Genomic DNA, 17930 nt, shown 5'->3' with positions numbered 1-17930 from the left:
CAGCATTTATTTCAGTCGGTGCAGATTTCTTTCTTCCTCCTCCTTATCTTCTTTCTCTGTGTTCGAGTTCCTTCTTCCATTGCGCACTCTCACCAAAGTATCAGCTAACACCTCAATATCTATGGGCAAAAGCAATGGCTCCCGTAGTTCATATCCTAAATCGGTCAACCACATCTACCGTTGTTGGTATGACTCCCTTTGAGGCATATTTTGGACTAAAGCTACATGTCTCCTATTTCAAGGTATTTGGATGTGATGCAAACATTCACATCCCCAAGACGCAAAGGGATAGTTCGATCTAGCTTCCAAAACATAGGTGTTTGTTGGCTACAAGTCTCAATCACAAGGATACATAATTTTTCATCCCATCTCGAGGATGTCTATATGAGCCCGGATGTGCAATTTGTTGAGTTTCCAGCTACATAGGGGGGTAAGGAGCACCCTATTCTTGGAGATCCGTGTGATAGTGCTTGTGGTACCTGCACCTCTTGAGGCTCCACCTATAGATGAGAAGATTGCTTCACCACATTTCCAACCTAGTGGATGTACCACAAACTTCAATAAAGGTAGGTCAACAAGGAAAGTACTAGCCACCACCTCATTGGGATCGTGAGCCACTCAACGATGTAGGGGTTGAGGGGATGCCTGAAGAGTGGCAGCCACAAGATGGCCCACAACGATCTCGACGAACCAGGCACACAACATTGAGCTTATTTGCACTAACTATGGTTTGATGACCTATGCCATGCAAGATAGGGAGCCAATATCAATAAAGAAAGTATTATAGTCTAATCATTGGGGAAAAGACCATGGAGCAAGAGTTGGGAGTCTATTGAGTGGAATGGCACTTGATACCTTGTGCCTTAGCCCGCTCATCAAAAGGTGATTGGAATCAATAGGTCTTTAAGACCTAGTACCTCAATGATGGTACCCTTAACAAGTATAAGGCATGGTCGGTTGCCAAAGGATTTCTACAGTGGCTAAGTGTTGACTTCCATGATAATTTTGCCCCCCAAAACTCATATGACCACAATTTGGACAATCCTTACTCTTGCTAGCCATAGGACATGTCCAAATTACCAATTGGATGTGAAGTCTACATTCTTGAAGGGTGACTTCAAGTTCAAGGAGGAGATCTACATTAAGCAGCCTCCTAGCCTTTCTACCTCAAATGGTAAGATATATGTGTTAAAGAAGGACCTCTATGGCCCCAAACAAGCTCTGCATGGTTGGAATGAGAAGATAGAACCATTCCTTCAAGACAAGTTGGGGTATTGGAGATCCACACCCAATCCAAATTTTAAAGTCCACACATCAACTAGAGGGCACGCACTGTTTGTGCTTTATGTGGATGATCTTGTGTTGACAAGTGACCGTGTCTAGATGGTCAAGCAGACCAGGAAAGCACTCCGTGAGAAGTTTGAGATGACAAATATGGGGCTTCTTCACTTCTTTCTCAATCATGAGATATGGTGGACTAAGAGGGGGATCTTTCTCTCCCAACAGTCACCAATGGTATGTGCAAGAGCTCTTGACCACCTTTCAAATGCAAGAGTGTCATATCATTTCTACTCCCATCGATCCAAATTGAAAGGCTACGACTCATACAGATTCACAATTGGTAGATGCTTCTTATTGTAGATAGTTGTTGGATCATTGATTTGGCTTCTAAATGCTCAAATTAATTTGTGCTTTCCAATTGGTTTGCTTTGACAAGGCAACCACAAAGGCCCATTCTACTCAACGAGTAGTCCTTCACCTTCTTGACTTGTGGATAGTGGAGCCACACATCACATGGCCCCAATTCAATACATTTTTGTTTTGCAAGCCCTTGCAGCTAGGAATGTTTGATGCGGAAATAGCTCCTCAATTAAGATCCATGGTCTAGGTCACATCAACTTTGATACTGAGAAGGGCCAAGATCTCACTTCGCAAGACAAAGTGTATTATGTCCCCAAGCTTGGGGTATATCAATTATCCATTCAGCAACTTTGCCAATCAGAACAAATAGTCTTCTTCACTATGACCACAATCAAGGTCATTGAATCTCAAACTATTTAGTGTGATTACTCATGGCAAGGCACCACCGATATATATGATAACTCATTTCTCCTTTCCTAATCGACTACTAAGAGCCCTAAGTTTCATTGCTTCCAAGCTTTAGCCACCATACAAAAGCCTCCAAATGAGGAGCATCTTTTGCATTTTCGCTTTGAACACCTTGGATATGACTCTTTATATGAGTTGTCACACTACCAGAAGGTTGAGAGGCTTCCACATCTAAAACTATCTAAGGATATCTGCAAAGCTTGTCACTAGGAAAACAACACCACACACCATCCTCAACAAACTTCTCATAGAGCTAAGGAGCTTTTAGTTTGATTCATGTTGATCTTTGTGGGCCAACATCCACTATTACCATTAATGGCATATTGTATTTCTTTTTTATTGTGAATGACTCCTCGAGATATATGTGGGTGTACTTTTTAAAGCACAAATTTGACACCTTCACAAACTTCTCCACTTGGGTGTGTGCTTTGAAAAATCGAATGAGTCATCATATAGATACTATGAGGAGTGGCAATGGTTGTGAATTTACCTCCCACAAGCCACAGGTTCTCCAAGTTCTTATATGAGCATAGCATCCCTCGTCAACTCACCTCTTTCAACTCCACCTCTCAAAATGGAGTTGTAAGCATAGGAACCGGACCATGATGAACATGGCACACTCTATGCTCTTTGCAACAAAGCTTCCCAAGCACCTATGGACCAAGACTATTAATACTTCAGTGTACATCCTCAATTGATGTCCGACTATGGCTGTGTTGAGAAACTAAGTCATTGGATACATTTCTTCTCTTTCATTCCTATTTTGGTTTCCATTTTACAGGCCCAAAAAGGCTTTATTTGGATCGTTAGTTGGTGTCTAGGTGCCACCTGAGAGAGCCAAGGCGCCACCTGAGAGACTTCAATGGGTGCCACTTGAGAGAGTTGGGCCACCACTCAAGACAATATGTGCCTAAAAATACGGAAATAAATTCCCTCATTCTACATCCCACATATCATTCATTCTGACACTTAGTCACTCTCTTCCATATTCTTCGCTCCTTTCTCCATCGTCTCCACTACCGTCCACACCCCGCCAAGAGAACATTACGGTTTGTGGCTTCTACATCCATCTCCACCTGGCATTTTGCAGCCTAAGTCGTCTAGTGTCGACCCCCCTCAGCTAGCATCATCATCATGCTTATGTTTGCAGCAATTTCAAGCCATCTAGAGAGAAGGATATACCCTCTTTAATAGCCCTACATCACATTCCTCCAATTTTATGTTTTCTTCACTGCTAAAGGGGCTGCCCAGCAGTCATTTGTCTACAACCACTTACATAGAGAGGTCTTCATTAGATATTCTTGCATTTTCTTCTCCAGTTGGCTGCCTAGCAATCGCCTTGATAGCAATCATCGTCTTGAAGAGATTTTAGCATATCCTTCACCTTTGACAACTCTTGAGGACTGCATTTCACTTCCTCTATAGCTGGCTGTCCTTTCCTTCACCATTTAACATTACCTTTGATATCTACTATCGAAAGATTGCCCTTCGCTCCCTTTACTATGCAACTTCCCTTCAAGTGTTGCCGCCTAATCAAACAAGACAATGCAATCATCTTCAAATCTTCGGCTCCCTTGAATCCACTTGATTCACTTAGCATGATTTAGTGGTTCATCATTCACATCAGCTACTTCTATGTTTTCTCTAAGTCTCTTCTTCTCTCACATCAACTACTTTTGTGTTTTCTCTAAGTCTCTTCTTCTCTCAGTGATTCATCATTCACATAAGCTACTTCTATGTTTTCTCCAAGTCTCTTCTTCTCTCAATGTTCGCTGTACGCTCCATGTTTCTCCCTACAAACCCTACTCTCTCTCTAATATGGTATGAGTGTATACAATTCTATCACACTATTTTGATAGGCGGTCCCTCAAAGGACCCCCTTCGAGCCATTCTTTAGCACTCAGCCCCTCATTTCCCACATTAGCATTTTTTGGAGTCATGCTTGCAAGCACACCCCCAATAATCATATAGGAAAGCTTGAGTTTCAAGTTGATCTCTTGATCTTTGTAGGTTACTCCTCTAAGGCAAAGACATACAACTTACTTAATCCCAGGACAAATAAAGTTATTACCTAGAGAGATGTAGTTTATTATGAGAGGGATATCGTGCAGCCCATTGCACCGGCCTCCAAGCCAATTTCTTAACCTACATTGCTTGAGATAGTGCCATCTAAGCCAAGTCTACCACCCACTCCTTACCTACCTATCGAGTCTCTACTCGTAAGCCACCTCCTAGGGACCCGCTACCTCACTAGTACCAACACACTAGGATTCAAGGACCCTTCCATTGGATTCCATCCCAAAGGGCTTGAGAAGATCTGTCTAGCTTACACCTACTACCTCATTTGTGTCTGTCTTTACAACAGATATAACACACTCTGAGCCAAAGAGTTGGCAGAAGGTTTTACAGCATTCCCAATTACAAGAGGCCATGGAAAAGGAGCTTAAGAGCACTGATTAGAATAGAGCCTAGACCTCAGTAAATAGTTCAAGCCACAAGAAGGTCACTAAGACTAAGTGGATCTTTAGGACTAAACTGAAAATTGATGATAATTTGGACAAGTACAAGGTTCACCTTGTAGTGCAAGGATTTCAATAGAAGCATGGTGTTGATTATCAAGAGACTTTTGCTCTGACTGCACGGTTGACATCATTTCGACTACTAGTTGCACAAACCACTCGCCACAATTGGCCACTCTATCAAATGGATGTCAAACACATCTTTCTGAATGGCTATTTGGATAAGTCAATGCAAAGCAACCTCCTAGGTTTTCTCATTCGAACTGTAAGATTGCACAAAGCTCTTTATGGGCTGCAACAAGCACTACGTTCATGGTTCCATAGGATGGATGAGTTCGTCAAAACTCGTGATTACCATTCTATCCGGTTCAACCCAAATTTGTATGTCAAAACTACTTTAGAGGGGATCAGCTATATTCTTTTGTACATAGATGACTTATTATAAGCTCAAATTCTACTACTATTGCTGATATAAAGGCCCAGCTCTGCATTACATTCAAGATAATTGACCTTGGTCAATTATCCTATTTTTTAGATATGGAGGTTGTTAGATTTAGAGATGAGACCTTTGTATCTTAGCAAAAATACATCCTTCAATTGGTCGAGCAGTTCTACACTCATCAAACACAGCCTCTAGCCACACCTCTAGATCTCACTGTCAAACTATCTAAGGATCCCTAAGGTTGGCCCTTCAACACACACTTATAGATCTACGGGAGAAAAACTCATCTAGTCAATTCCTACTTGGCCAAACTTAGCTTCCTCACTATCTTTACTCACTTGGTATTTCAATGCACCTAAGATGTCCTATTAGATGGCATTCATGTATATTACCATATGTGCAATATGTTCAGTGTACCTATTCTTATGGGCTGACATATGGTCATGTTTTGATTTTGTAGGGCTACACTGATTCTAATTGGGCAAGAGATCAAGACACTCGCATTCCTATGGCCCTTATATCTTCTCCTTGGGTATTGCTCCCATTGTTTGATCTAGCCGTAAATAGGAGACAATGGCTACCTCCATTGCCAAGACGAAATTTAGGGCGCTTTATGATGCCATCACCAAGGCTATGTTATGGAATTATGAAATTTAGTGAAATTCACTATGACAATAAGATGATATTTACTTTATTTATATATGTGGATTTTGTCTATTTGCCACACAATCCGCAACTTGTTATACGTGCACATGTGTGTGACAATGGTTGCATTATATCTGGTAGATAGATGATACTAATGCGCTTTGAATTGTGGCAAGTAGTTTAATAGGCCAAATTATGCGAATTAATATTTTTAAAGAATTATCTAGTATAAATAATGTTTAGGTGAATCTATATAGTAAGCATAATATATAATAGTATATATTTACATTATATATATATATATATATAGAGAGAGAGAGAGAGAGAGAGAGAGTTAAAATTATCATTATATTTGTGAATTATAAGTTTAAGCTTCTTAATGTTAAACTAAATCATTGCTTTGTAATACTATTAAATTATTTGATTTAATCTCTTTAATATAATATTATAAATTATAATATTAGATTAAGATATGTTTTTATCAAAAGTGAGCTTTCTTTATGAAATGCTTTGCTATTTTTCTTTATGTAGTTTAGTTTTTAGAAAACTTTGCTGTCTTTTTTTATAAAAGCAATAGGATCAAGAGTGAAAAAGAAAAACAGAGTGAAAACTTAGCTTCATTGTTTCTTCCACATCCAAAGTTGGAATTGAGAGAATTCCGAGTCATTTAAGAAGTTTTGGCACATTTCGAACGCGCTAGTGATATCAAAATATCATGATTCGGCACACAAAATTCTTTGCAACAATTACAACAAGCTACAAGAAATCTCTTAAAACACAAATCTTTGTATTTTAATTGATATTTGTATTTTCTTTGCAATAAAATATATGATACGAATATTATTAGCTATGTAAATTAGTATTCCATAATAGAGAACAACAAACCATAGCTTTTGTCATGGGGAAGATTGGGCCCTATCATGCATTTTCTCTTATTTTTTCTAAATTCGTTGACTTATTCCAATTATTTTATGTTTCTTATAGTTGTTTGTATCTAAAATTTAAGATTCTAGATTCACCATGTGGTTCACTTCACAACATGTTGTCTGCCTAAGAAGCTTACTAGGGGCACTTCAATTCCCACATGTGACATTTCGATCATGATCTTCTATGATAGCCAAATGCCATCGCACTTGCTAGTAATCCCATCATTAGCTCAAAGACGAAGCATGTAGAGGTGCATTGCCATTTCACTAGAGAGCAAGTTGAGACTAGCACCATCCCCCTAGAGTTTGTGCCCTCATCAGACAATTTTGCATCTATCTTGACCAAACCAATCAACTGCCCAATTCTTCAGTACTTGCTACCTAGGATCGATGCGAATGCTCCTTGCTTTCTACTTCAACCTAATGGGGAGAGAGAGTTCCCTCTAGCTTTTCCTTTGGCTGTCCCATGGTAAGAGGGAATGGCCTTCTTCTCTTGGTATTTATAGGGTTTTAGTTACTTTTGCTTCATGGACAATATTATTCTACCTCCTAAATAAGCAAAAAATCTCTTTATTTAAACATTAAACAAGCAAAAGGGAGAGGGAGAGAGAGAATGCATTGAATCGTTATCCATATAATAAAGATGATTATGATTGTGAAAGGATACATAGACAAGTGAACAATTTCCTTACAAGGGTGATGTCTAGGTGGCATTGTTGCATTACGTTTTGCTTGAGCATGACCCCTTACATTGCCCTTTGCATCACCCCATACATTGGTATTCTACTCTTGTTAATATGTGTCTATACACATTCATCCCATTGGACTCTAGATTCACAATATTCATGCTATTTCACATGGTTGTCCGTTGATTTGGCTATCCCTTTTTCTTTTCCCCAAGGGCAGACGTAAGCACTCCCCTCCCCCCCCCCCAAAAAAAAGCAAAACAAAGTGATTAAATTTGCCTTTGCAAATCCTAGTAGACCACTAGGCAAACACAATCATACAACAAAGCACAAACTGATAAAAGAACTTGGTAGGGCCGAGATAACAAAGACAATGAACATTGAAGATGAATGAATGATTAATACAGTGCCCAATGCAATAGACATACTATGCAATGTGAATATTGAACGTGGAACTCCTGTGTCTCTAGGATAGGGCGAAGAGTATGAGCTAGAGAGTGTGTTGTACTTTGACAAACCCTGAAACATAGCAAATAGGTTCTAAATGTGTTTAGCAACAACAAGCGCAGATCTAGGAGTGTCTAGATCAATGTCAAACAAAGCTAGACAACAGAAACAATCGGCAGCACACAAAAATCTGTCCAAAATGTGCAGAGACAGCTGCTGCAGCACAACACAGCTTCTCTACTGATGTGGCAGGCTGTATGACCAGGCTGGTCAATAAACATAGGCAAATTTGATGACATCAACAGTTGGTACAGCAGATCAGGGGAAACACAGGCTGGAAAGCGAACAGCAGCAGTAAATGCAAGCTGCCCAATGATGGAAGCAAGCTAAGAACAGTCTCCAACAAGAAGCGGAACTAGAAGCAAGTACCAACTATGGATAGCAGTAGAAACCAGCTCAAACTGAGATATCCTCTGTAAATGGGGTGTGGACAACAAAGACAAGCACCAGCAATCTACAAAATTGGAGTGGGCTGAGTGGTGGACAGCACATCTATTTATAGAAGTGTGGATCCTCCCAATTTTCGGTTGGCTTATGGGACACAAACACTCTCTAGGAACGCACACCATTCAATGAAACTTTTGGTAATATTTGAGTTTAGCCAAAAATGTGTGTTGGCTGATCTTAACTACCGTACAACCTACCATGTCATCAGAATAGCTGCGTTTTGCTGCAGCAGCTGTCACATTCATCACCCTAACTGTCTACAATCTACTACCTACTCTTCCAAGCTGTCCACACGAATCCAAACTGTACAAATCTGTGTTGGCTGATATCGTACACTTAGGAGGCTATCTTTTGCATGACAAGATCCATCACAATACAACACACTCTCTAGCTCATACTCTCTACTCCAATTCAATATTCACCTTGCATAGCGTGTTTGTTGCATTGAGCATTGTATGTTTGCATTATTCATTCATTCATCTTCAATGTTCATGGTCTCCAAGTTACCCTAACCCCACCAAATTCTTTTATCAATCTATGCTTTGTCATATGATTGTGTTTTTCTTTTGTAGACAAGTATTTCTTTACATCAGAGCATATATCATAGGTGCCAAGTCCTCCTACTGGAGTGCATTTAATTTATGAGTCAGGTGCATTAAATGCTGGCCAGTTGGTATTTTCAATCATTGAATGTTGGCCAATTGATTCATCATTGTTGTATTTATTTTTGGTTATTAATAAGCAATCTCAACTCCCCTATCATTATCACTCTCATATATGAGCACACATTGCTTCCATTGGAGAGACAAAGAGAGAGGTTGCTCCACTCTATTGGTTGCCCTCACCTATACCATTGTAATTTGTACTGTTCTTGAACCTTGGTATATGGATTTCATTTCTCGAGTCTGTTCACCATGAGTTCATTGTGTTCTTGTTGTTATTATTTTGTGTTTTTTGTGTTCATAGCAATTTCTATCAACAGTATCTCTTTGCTCCTATTGTGTTTTTTGTATTACACAATTAGGCTTCATTGAGAGTATGGAAGGTCCATATTCACAATTTCCTTCATATCCATACTTCCTTATGCTTAGACGGTTTTGATTGTTCTTTCTACCTACCTCTTCATGGTAGTTGCCACTAATTTTCCTTCTTACTTGGATGTGTTTCCACCACTATTTTTAATATTTTCTTGATTGTTCTTCACTTGAGAGCAATCCATTTTAGCACTAAAGAGTGGTGATAAGAATGTCCAAGATTGCTCCGGATGGAGTTGATGGAAGTGACTCCAAAAGACCTAACATCATTGAAAGAAAGATTGCTAGGTGATCATCCTCTATAGCTTTTAATCAAGAGGCCCAAGAGGCGATTAAGCAAGAGGCGGGTCTTGAGAGTCAACGTTAGTATTGTGGATGCAAACAAAAGGTTGGCATAGCTAATTGGCTCAGTAGATATTAGCTTTTTGAAACCGTAATGCGATGCTATACTCTTCAAACTTCAGTTATGGTACATACAATAAGGGGAAAAAAATGCTCATTAGTTACACGAAAAGCATCGAATCATACAATGGCGTAATAAACCCAGCTGGATGACTCTAACACAGTAACTTAACCTAACAATTGCGTAATAAACCAGCTGAAAGACTTCAACAAAAATGACTCGACTTTCAAAAGGAGAGGCTAAAAAGACGAAAACGGCACTTGTGAAGGAAGTCAGAGAAAGGGGAAAAGGACAGGGGGCGACGAGCCAACCTCTAAAGGCGTGTGTGTGGCGTGCATGGAGATGATGAACTCGATGAGACCGTCTTGCTCTTTCAGGCGGCCTTTGCGTCGCAAGACATGAGCATCTGTGACACTGCCTGCTCGCGATATCTGCGCGTCCTCTAGGGCTTCAGTGCTGAGCAGCATGCTCCACTTGAGCTGAAGCCCTGGCCTGCTGCTGCTGCTGTTGGAGGACGAGTTCTTGGCCCCGCTGCCTTGTTCCTCTGGATGAGGACCGCGGCTTCCTCTTTTGACCACGGCAGCGCCGCCGCTTCCCTCTTCAGCTGCAATGGCGGCGCGGGGCGCGGCACCGCTGCTTCCTTCTCCAGCCGCAGAACTGCGGCGGGGCGCGGCGGCCGTGGAGTCCAGCGATACACGCGTGCTGGATGAGGAGGCGGCCTCGAGCTGCACTGGAGAGGCCTGTGTCGACGATGATGTCTGCGTCGGGGTCGATGTTGACGTTGGTGTTGCTGCTGATGCTGATATTGTAGGCGTCCAGCGGCACGGCCGTTGCTCCAGCCATGGCGCTGGGAAGGCCTGTGCAGAGTGCGGGCGGAAACGAGGTGAGAGCAATGCTGGCGTGTGAGGGGGGCGGCGGAGAAGGTCGGGTGGCGACGGAGTCCACGCCATCTCTCCTCTCAGCGCGCCACCACTGGCGCCTTCTTCCGACCTATTTAAGCAGAGTTAGAGATACCTTGTATAATTATCCCTGGGCCCTAGTGCAATGTGGAATATCTATGTCCCTCTCTTGATAAACCCAAATAGCCTCTCCCCTCCTACATGGCACGACTAGAATGCTCCTACTAGGGCTAGGGCTTGTATTTGAAGGTTGCAGTCCCTTTTTAGTGCAATCTATTTGTAAGTAGGTTTCATCCTTAATCAAAAATTACAATCGCAATAGGATTTTATGACCATCCACTTGTCCGACAGCCCCCAATTTTGTCCTATGCCCAACACTTAAACATTTCACAAGAATTACAAGATTTAAAATCGACAATCCTTTCATACGCATAGCTTTTTCTAACAAATGCCAATAAATTAGCAACTCGAATCTATGTAAATGTTGACCAAATTTAAACCAATATTAAAAAGTAAGGTAGAGAATCAAATTTTGAAACGAGAATGGTGACTCTAGTCACTTTCACATGAGTTCCCTCCAACCTCGATATTTGAGAAAAGGGATTAGGTTACATTGTACTTGCGACAAAACTTGTCTTTAACGATACATCACGTAGAGTTGACCAAGATTCAGGACTCTGTCGCACAAAGTTTGATCACGCTTTTAATTTTATACAATAAATATATATGAAGCTATAACTAGTAAAATAAATTTAAAGCAAATCAAACTAATATCTTATAAGTGATAGAAAATAGTGATATTTATAAAACTAAGCAAAGTTAGCACTTATTACAACCGTATTGTGCTAGTATATTGTGCCCCAACCTCGATTTTTGAGAAAATGGATTAGGTTACATTGTACTTATGACAAAACTTGACTTTAACAATTCATCACATAGAGTTGAGCAAGATTGAGGACTGTGTCGTACAAAGTTTGATCAGGATTGCATCAACACAATACCTTATTGTTCATTGATGTCAATAAATGTCAATAAATTGGCAACTGGAATCTATGTAAATGTTGACCAAATTTAAACCAATATTAAAAAGTAAGGTAGAGAATAAAATTTAGAAATGAGAATGGTGACTCTAGTCACTTTCGCATGAGTTCCCTCCAACGTCGATATTTGAGAAAAGGGACTAGGTTACATTGTACTTGCGACAAAACTTGACTTTAACGATACATCACATAGAGTTGAGCAAGATTCAAGACTGTGTCACACAAAGTTTGATCAGGATTGCATCAACACAATACCTTATTGTTCATTGATGTCAATAAATGTCAATAAATTGGCAACTGGAATCTATGTAAATGTTGACCAAATTTAAACCAATATTAAAAAGTAAGGTAGAGAATAAAATTTAGAAATGAGAATGGTGACTCTAGTCACTTTCGCATGAGTTCCCTCCAACGTCGATATTTGAGAAAAGGGACTAGGTTACATTGTACTTGCGACAAAACTTGACTTTAACGATACATCACATAGAGTTGAGCAAGATTCAAGACTGTGTCACACAAAGTTTGATCAGGATTGCATCAACACAATACCTTATTGTTCTGATGGGTTGATGTGGTGTTCTAGATTGTAGTAGCATGCATCATGTAGGCTTATAGCTTGAGATTCTCAAAAGAGTGATAAGACTCATGTCGATTTGCTAAATTATGATTGAAGATTCTCTAAAAACTCGTGAGTCATGAGTCGACCATCATGACTCATGAGTGCATAATAGACTAGCAATGCATTGAGTTTGGAATGTCATGCAAGCAATGTGCCATGCCATTTTTTGGAATGAGGTTGTGTGTTTTCTCAACCAAGATCTGAGTCTTAACACATATGTGCCATTGTGCCACGCTTGTAACATCCTATATTCAGTGATGAGGACATCTGAACTAGTAATCATCAATTGCATAGACTCAAAATGGCGACCATGTTGTAGCTTGTTTTGGATTGACATGCAAGCTTGCAAACTGCAACAAGCTGAATCCTAAACAATGAATTGATTCCTAATTTACTAAAGGTTGATAAATTCATGTATTACCCCTCTACCATAGAGATTATTAGAGAGATGTGATCATCCATATTGATTTAATCAAATGTTGCATATAGCACAAGGGTCTAAACTCAAGAGGAGAGAGGGGTGTGTTGCACCCTATTGATGAAAAGCTGAAGGCACAATTTGTCATTATCCATGTAGTCAAGTGTTAGATGTATCATAAAGCCTTGAGGTATGTATACATCACCAATCTTCATATATTTCTAGGTAAATTTGTGAATGAACAAGCGAGGAGACATCAAAGCATGTTTATTCTATATGTCAATACACTATTATGGCTACATTGAAGCACTGTAAGAAGAGTAAAAAACACAAAACCCTTGAAGAGTTACACTAACTATATGCTTTACCAATAGAGTGAGCCTCAATGCATCAATTGTTATGGTTGCAATTACCAACATTGATGCATAATAAGAAAAATAAAAAACAAAAAACTCTTAAAGAGTCTCTTAGGCGATATGCTTTACCAAGAGAAGTGGATTTGAATGCACCAAATGTTATGAATGCAATTGCTCGTAGTGATGAAAGCAATTCTTGCAGCAATTAAAAAAATCATCAAGCATTCATTGTGCACCAGAACATCCATTATCATTGGGCAATTGTATTTATAGAGTATTCATTGTGCACTAAAAGATCCATTGTCCTCGAGCAATTGTATTTACAAAGGACTCGCTATACACTCGAGAATCCATTAACCTTGGGTAATTGTATTGTTGACAACAATGAGAGAATAAAATGCAAATTGTGCTCCTTCGCTCTCTTAACACTATTTTGAGAAGGCTAAAGTCAAGGAAGGTTCAAGCAAAGTCAATGCACACATGCCAATTTTATTTTATGGTGGATTATTATTTTTTGAGCACTTTAGTGTATTATTCTTGGAAGCTTGTATTATTTTTGTACTTCATGGACACATCATATTCGTGATTCTATTATTTTTTGAGATTCGAGCTTACTTCCATGCACATTGTATTTATTACCCGTAGTTGCATTTATTGCAACTGTGTGCAATTATTGTGTGAGTTGCACACATGGATTTGTAATCACAATAGCTTAGGCTAGGTCTATTTAGGGTAATCTAGAAGCATGCTTCAAGGGTTGGCTAGTCTTAGATCCACAAAGTGGGTAGGACACTCAAGAGAGGATGTAAACCCTAATTCACAACTGTGGAAACCCAAAAATGCAAAATGGGTGTAGAGCCTAAAATGGGAATGGGACACAAATCCTAAAAGGCAAATGGGGAGCGACCCTAGAGAAGCGACCTAACCCTAATCCTAATATTGGTCTATACAAGGGTGGGAGATCTTAGTTATATTTATACGTTTATGCATCCATACTGCATAAGCTCTACTAATGTAAGTTTTTAAGCTTTCCATTCTCTACTTTTATTCTATTATCTTGCCTCCATTGTTGAGAGCGAGTCAGTGGGTGGGTGAGTGAGCGAGAGGTATATTGAGTGAGGATCTAAGGGAAGGTGAAGGTCTACATCACATTCTTATTTTTCTTTTTCTTCTCTATTAGCTTCTTGACTCATTAATGTGCTTGGTGGTGGATGTGAAAGAGCAACGGCATCGAATTGTGTTATTTGCATGGTGGAACCATCTTTGAGCCTTCAAACTTTCCTACTACAATGCAAATAGGTAAGTTGGTGAGTTTACTACGCCTTGAAGTCAGTCTTGTATTCTTGCTTCCTTGGGATGGAGAGAATGATGCATGGTTAGTTAGAGCAGATGTGTTGAGAAACAAGGTAAGAGATTGTTGCCCAAGCAAGTTACAACTCTTGTCCATCCAATGTCCCAACTCTTGTGTGTTTAGCCTAGAATTTTGATTTTGTTTTGTTGCAACCAAGAAAATGCAACCATTGAGAGACCAAGGATAGTGCAACCACCGAGATTCTCACACTTCTACTGTATGACGAAATAGGAGGCTTGTCCACTTGAGTATAGATGGAATCGATGGGACATTGATTGTTCACACTCACAAGTTGCATATTCCAAAACACATGCAACTAGCTTAGGATGGTCAAATTAAGAGGCATCAATTCATTAGATTGAGATTTGAACGATTGGATTTGTTAGAGCAGAAAAAACCCAAAAACAAACTCAAAAACACACCCAAAAATTAAAAACAAGACACAAACTTGAGCTATTATTGTCAATCAGACCTTTGTGATATCATTGAGAATTGTCAATACATTTTTCTTGTATGATACTTGTATGAAGGGAAGGGATATTAGCTCAACAAAAACCATGAATGTGCAAAAATCCAAATCTAACATGGCCTATCTTGCATTTTTTTATTTATGATGGCTTTTGCAACACCCTTTGTTGCTAAAGTTTTGGATACCTAATTGTGCAAGTTCAAGCACGAGTTCAACATAGAAGATGTTAAGACATGCCATGTTTCTTGTTTGTTCAACGTATGTGGTTGCCTTTGAATTGTATTAAAGGCATAGTAGAAAATTGTGTGGCTTGTGGCTTGTTGATTGTGTTTTAGGATGGAGGGTAGTCAAACACGTGGCCAAGTCGTCCAACCATCACGGGCTAATGTTTACCCTTAATGATGTTTCTGATTGCATTTGCAGACTCACAAGAGGTTTGTGGGTGCGTTGCACTAACTTGGCTCTGGTTGTTGTCTCATCCACCTGTGCCTAGGTTTTCACCATGTGTTGCAGCAAACGTTGTAGTGAGACCTCGTCATGCTGATTAGGAGTGAATAATGGTGGGCTTGCTCTTATATCAACACGCGTCATTTCATGTGTCTCTTGGGCCCCCTGTGTTGACGTTGCCCAACCTATAGCCTTGCTAAGATGACTGTAGATCAGAATGGCCGCTCACAGTGCTATGATCTCAAGATGATGTCCAATACTATTGCATTACGATGCTATCACTTCTCTAGGGCAGTGATTTAGCTACCTTGAATTGTGGATAGCCACACGACTGACTCTTGGGCTATCTCGAGTCACATCATTTCAATTGTCTTGGATGACTATTTTTCCCATTTTTCATGGATTTCTAGTATTGTGCAACCACTTGGGCTATCATTGCATTTGGGCAATCAATCTCATCATCACCATTGGTGTGCACCTAGTCTCTACTATGTAGTAGATTGTGAGGCAATGTAGTCGATGGCATCATGTGCGGCAATGGAAGTTTACAGCTCTTGAGTGATGGCTTGGCTTGGCAGTGGCATACTCTAGCTCCTATGTTATTCGTGTGATTCGGCATAATGGCTAATTGTCATGACACCTGATAGCTATCGTGATTGCGTGCACAAGGAACTTTAGACACAAGACTACAAAGTAAAAATACCCACAAATAGTAAATGAATGAATTTTACTAGTTAGCAAGTCAGAATTTCCATATCCAAACTAGGTTTTTAGTTTTATTAGATAAGAACAAAGGTATAACTAGTACAATGACTCTTATCTAGTAAATGTATAAACTTTTTCTAGCTACCATGTAGGAAGTATTGGATCTGAATTAGGCTTTTAATTTTATACAATAAATATATATGAAGCTATAACTAGTAAAATAAGTTTAAAGCAAATCAAACTAATGTCTTATAAGTGATAGAAAATAGTGATATTTATAAAACTAAGCAAAGTTAGCACTTATTACAACCATATTGTGGTAGTATATTGTGCCCCAACCTATGTTGTTGAGTGTAGAAGAGTTATTAGTGTAGCTTATATCTCAATCTCCTCTTGCATGTTTTTCATCTAGAAACACACTTTTCCATGTATAGGCAATGATCATATAGTAATCTTTCCTTGTAGCCATTGCCTACACCAAACATAATTATGTAATACATAAGGATGTATTTAGCTTCTCATGCAATGTAAGTATGGAGATTTTATTATGATTACATAAGAAACTTGCAAATCATGCACATACCCATCCATTCATATTTCATGCATGGTTTATGCTTGAAGTCTCGATAAAGACATCTTACACCCATTGCACATTTCTTTGGATGCCCGAATGCCCTTTCACATTCAAAGTGAACTTGTACTTCACACTTGACCAAATAAAGGTAAAATATAGTAAGTTAATATTTTTTTCATTGAATTATGATTGACATACTGTGAAGTGCTTGCTTGCATGTGTGCAAGCTCATTAATTCAAATGTTACATGTATGGATGAGGGTTAAATGGCGAATAAATTTTTTGTCCACCATGGGCACATTCTTTGGAAAATTTACATGTGACATCTCATGAAAACTTTCGAATACACTCAAGATGTTTGAAGTGAGCCTTAGAAAAACATAGCTGACTACCTCCTCCATCAATAATAGCTGACATGGTCACTAGATAGTGGGGTAATGTAAGTGTAGCCAAGGCCTAAAAAGGGTCTAATCGTGCAATAAAACTAAATATATAAATAAAGTTTTTTGTGTTGATTACGTGAGAGCAAAACATACCTCCATAGAACCAAGAATCAAGAAAATAGCAAAAAATGTTTGCTTCTTCCAAATCCAAGATTCAAGAAAGGTCCCTTCTCCCACTCATGACCACTCAATCTTGTTATATCAAGCATTGAATGGCACTTTTTGTCACAACTCCAATTGTCAATAGGTAATTGATCACTCACATTGCATAAGAAAATTGCAAGCAACACCAAGGGAATTCTAAAACATCTATTTCAAGTTTTTGTGGCACTCTCAAAACTAATCAAGTGTATTGGATTAATGATTGTATGTGTATTGGTTTTTCACATCCAAGTTATCTCTTTTATCTTTCCCTATTATCTAGCTCTCTAGTTTCTCATGTGTGCGTGATTCCAGAGAATTTGGGTAATTTCAAGTTTTCTAACATCAAATCTTAATTCCTAAAGCATATGAAGAAATAATGTATTGGATTATCTTATACATTTTGTGTGCTAAGAGTTAAGTAACATGCAATAATGACCAACTCCATGCACAAGAAAGGCCTAATTTTGGTAGCAATTAGGCATCATAAATCCAATGAAATTAATGAAGGACTTTAGATTCATAACCCAAATTGTCATTCAAGACACTAGAAGTGAAGTAAGACACTTGTTTCCCGCACTATAACTAAGATAATGGCCAACACTGAGAGAGAGATAATCAATGCAAGCTTGAGTTGATCCAGACCCATAGGTGGATACACTTGAGTTTGTGTCTTATCTTAAATTTACCAACCAATAGCATCATTGTGCTCTTTATGTAGCAAGCTACTTTACTAGATGGACTAGAATT

At 39.2% G+C, this 17930-nt stretch overlaps 1 protein-coding gene across 6 annotated transcripts in view; it reads right to left on the bottom strand.

Annotated features, from left to right (window-relative positions):
• Positions 1–10919, bottom strand: part of LOC148022995 (IMP-specific 5'-nucleotidase 1-like) — a 112036-nt gene extending 101117 nt beyond the window's left edge. For 2 of the 6 annotated variants that reach the window (XM_087695956.1, XM_087695960.1), the window contains exon 1: positions 10030–10850. In XM_087695956.1, coding sequence (XP_087552082.1) covers positions 10030–10668 — 639 coding nt within the window. In that variant the 5' untranslated portion in view covers positions 10669–10850. Of the gene's footprint in view, positions 1–10029 lie in introns of all 6 variants that reach the window. The other 4 variants (XM_087695955.1, XM_087695958.1, XM_087695957.1 and 1 more) reach the window with 4 other exon arrangements.
• Positions 10920–17930: the final 7011 nt, after the last annotated feature.

This window comes from Lygodium microphyllum, chromosome 16 (genome assembly GCF_053477565.2).
Source record: "Lygodium microphyllum isolate KBCC chromosome 16, Lygodium_microphyllum_v1.1.10, whole genome shotgun sequence".
Taxonomy (NCBI): Eukaryota; Viridiplantae; Streptophyta; class Polypodiopsida; order Schizaeales; family Lygodiaceae; genus Lygodium; species Lygodium microphyllum.
Note: the sequence above shows the minus strand (reverse complement) of the source record. Positions and strands in the feature narration are given on the sequence as shown.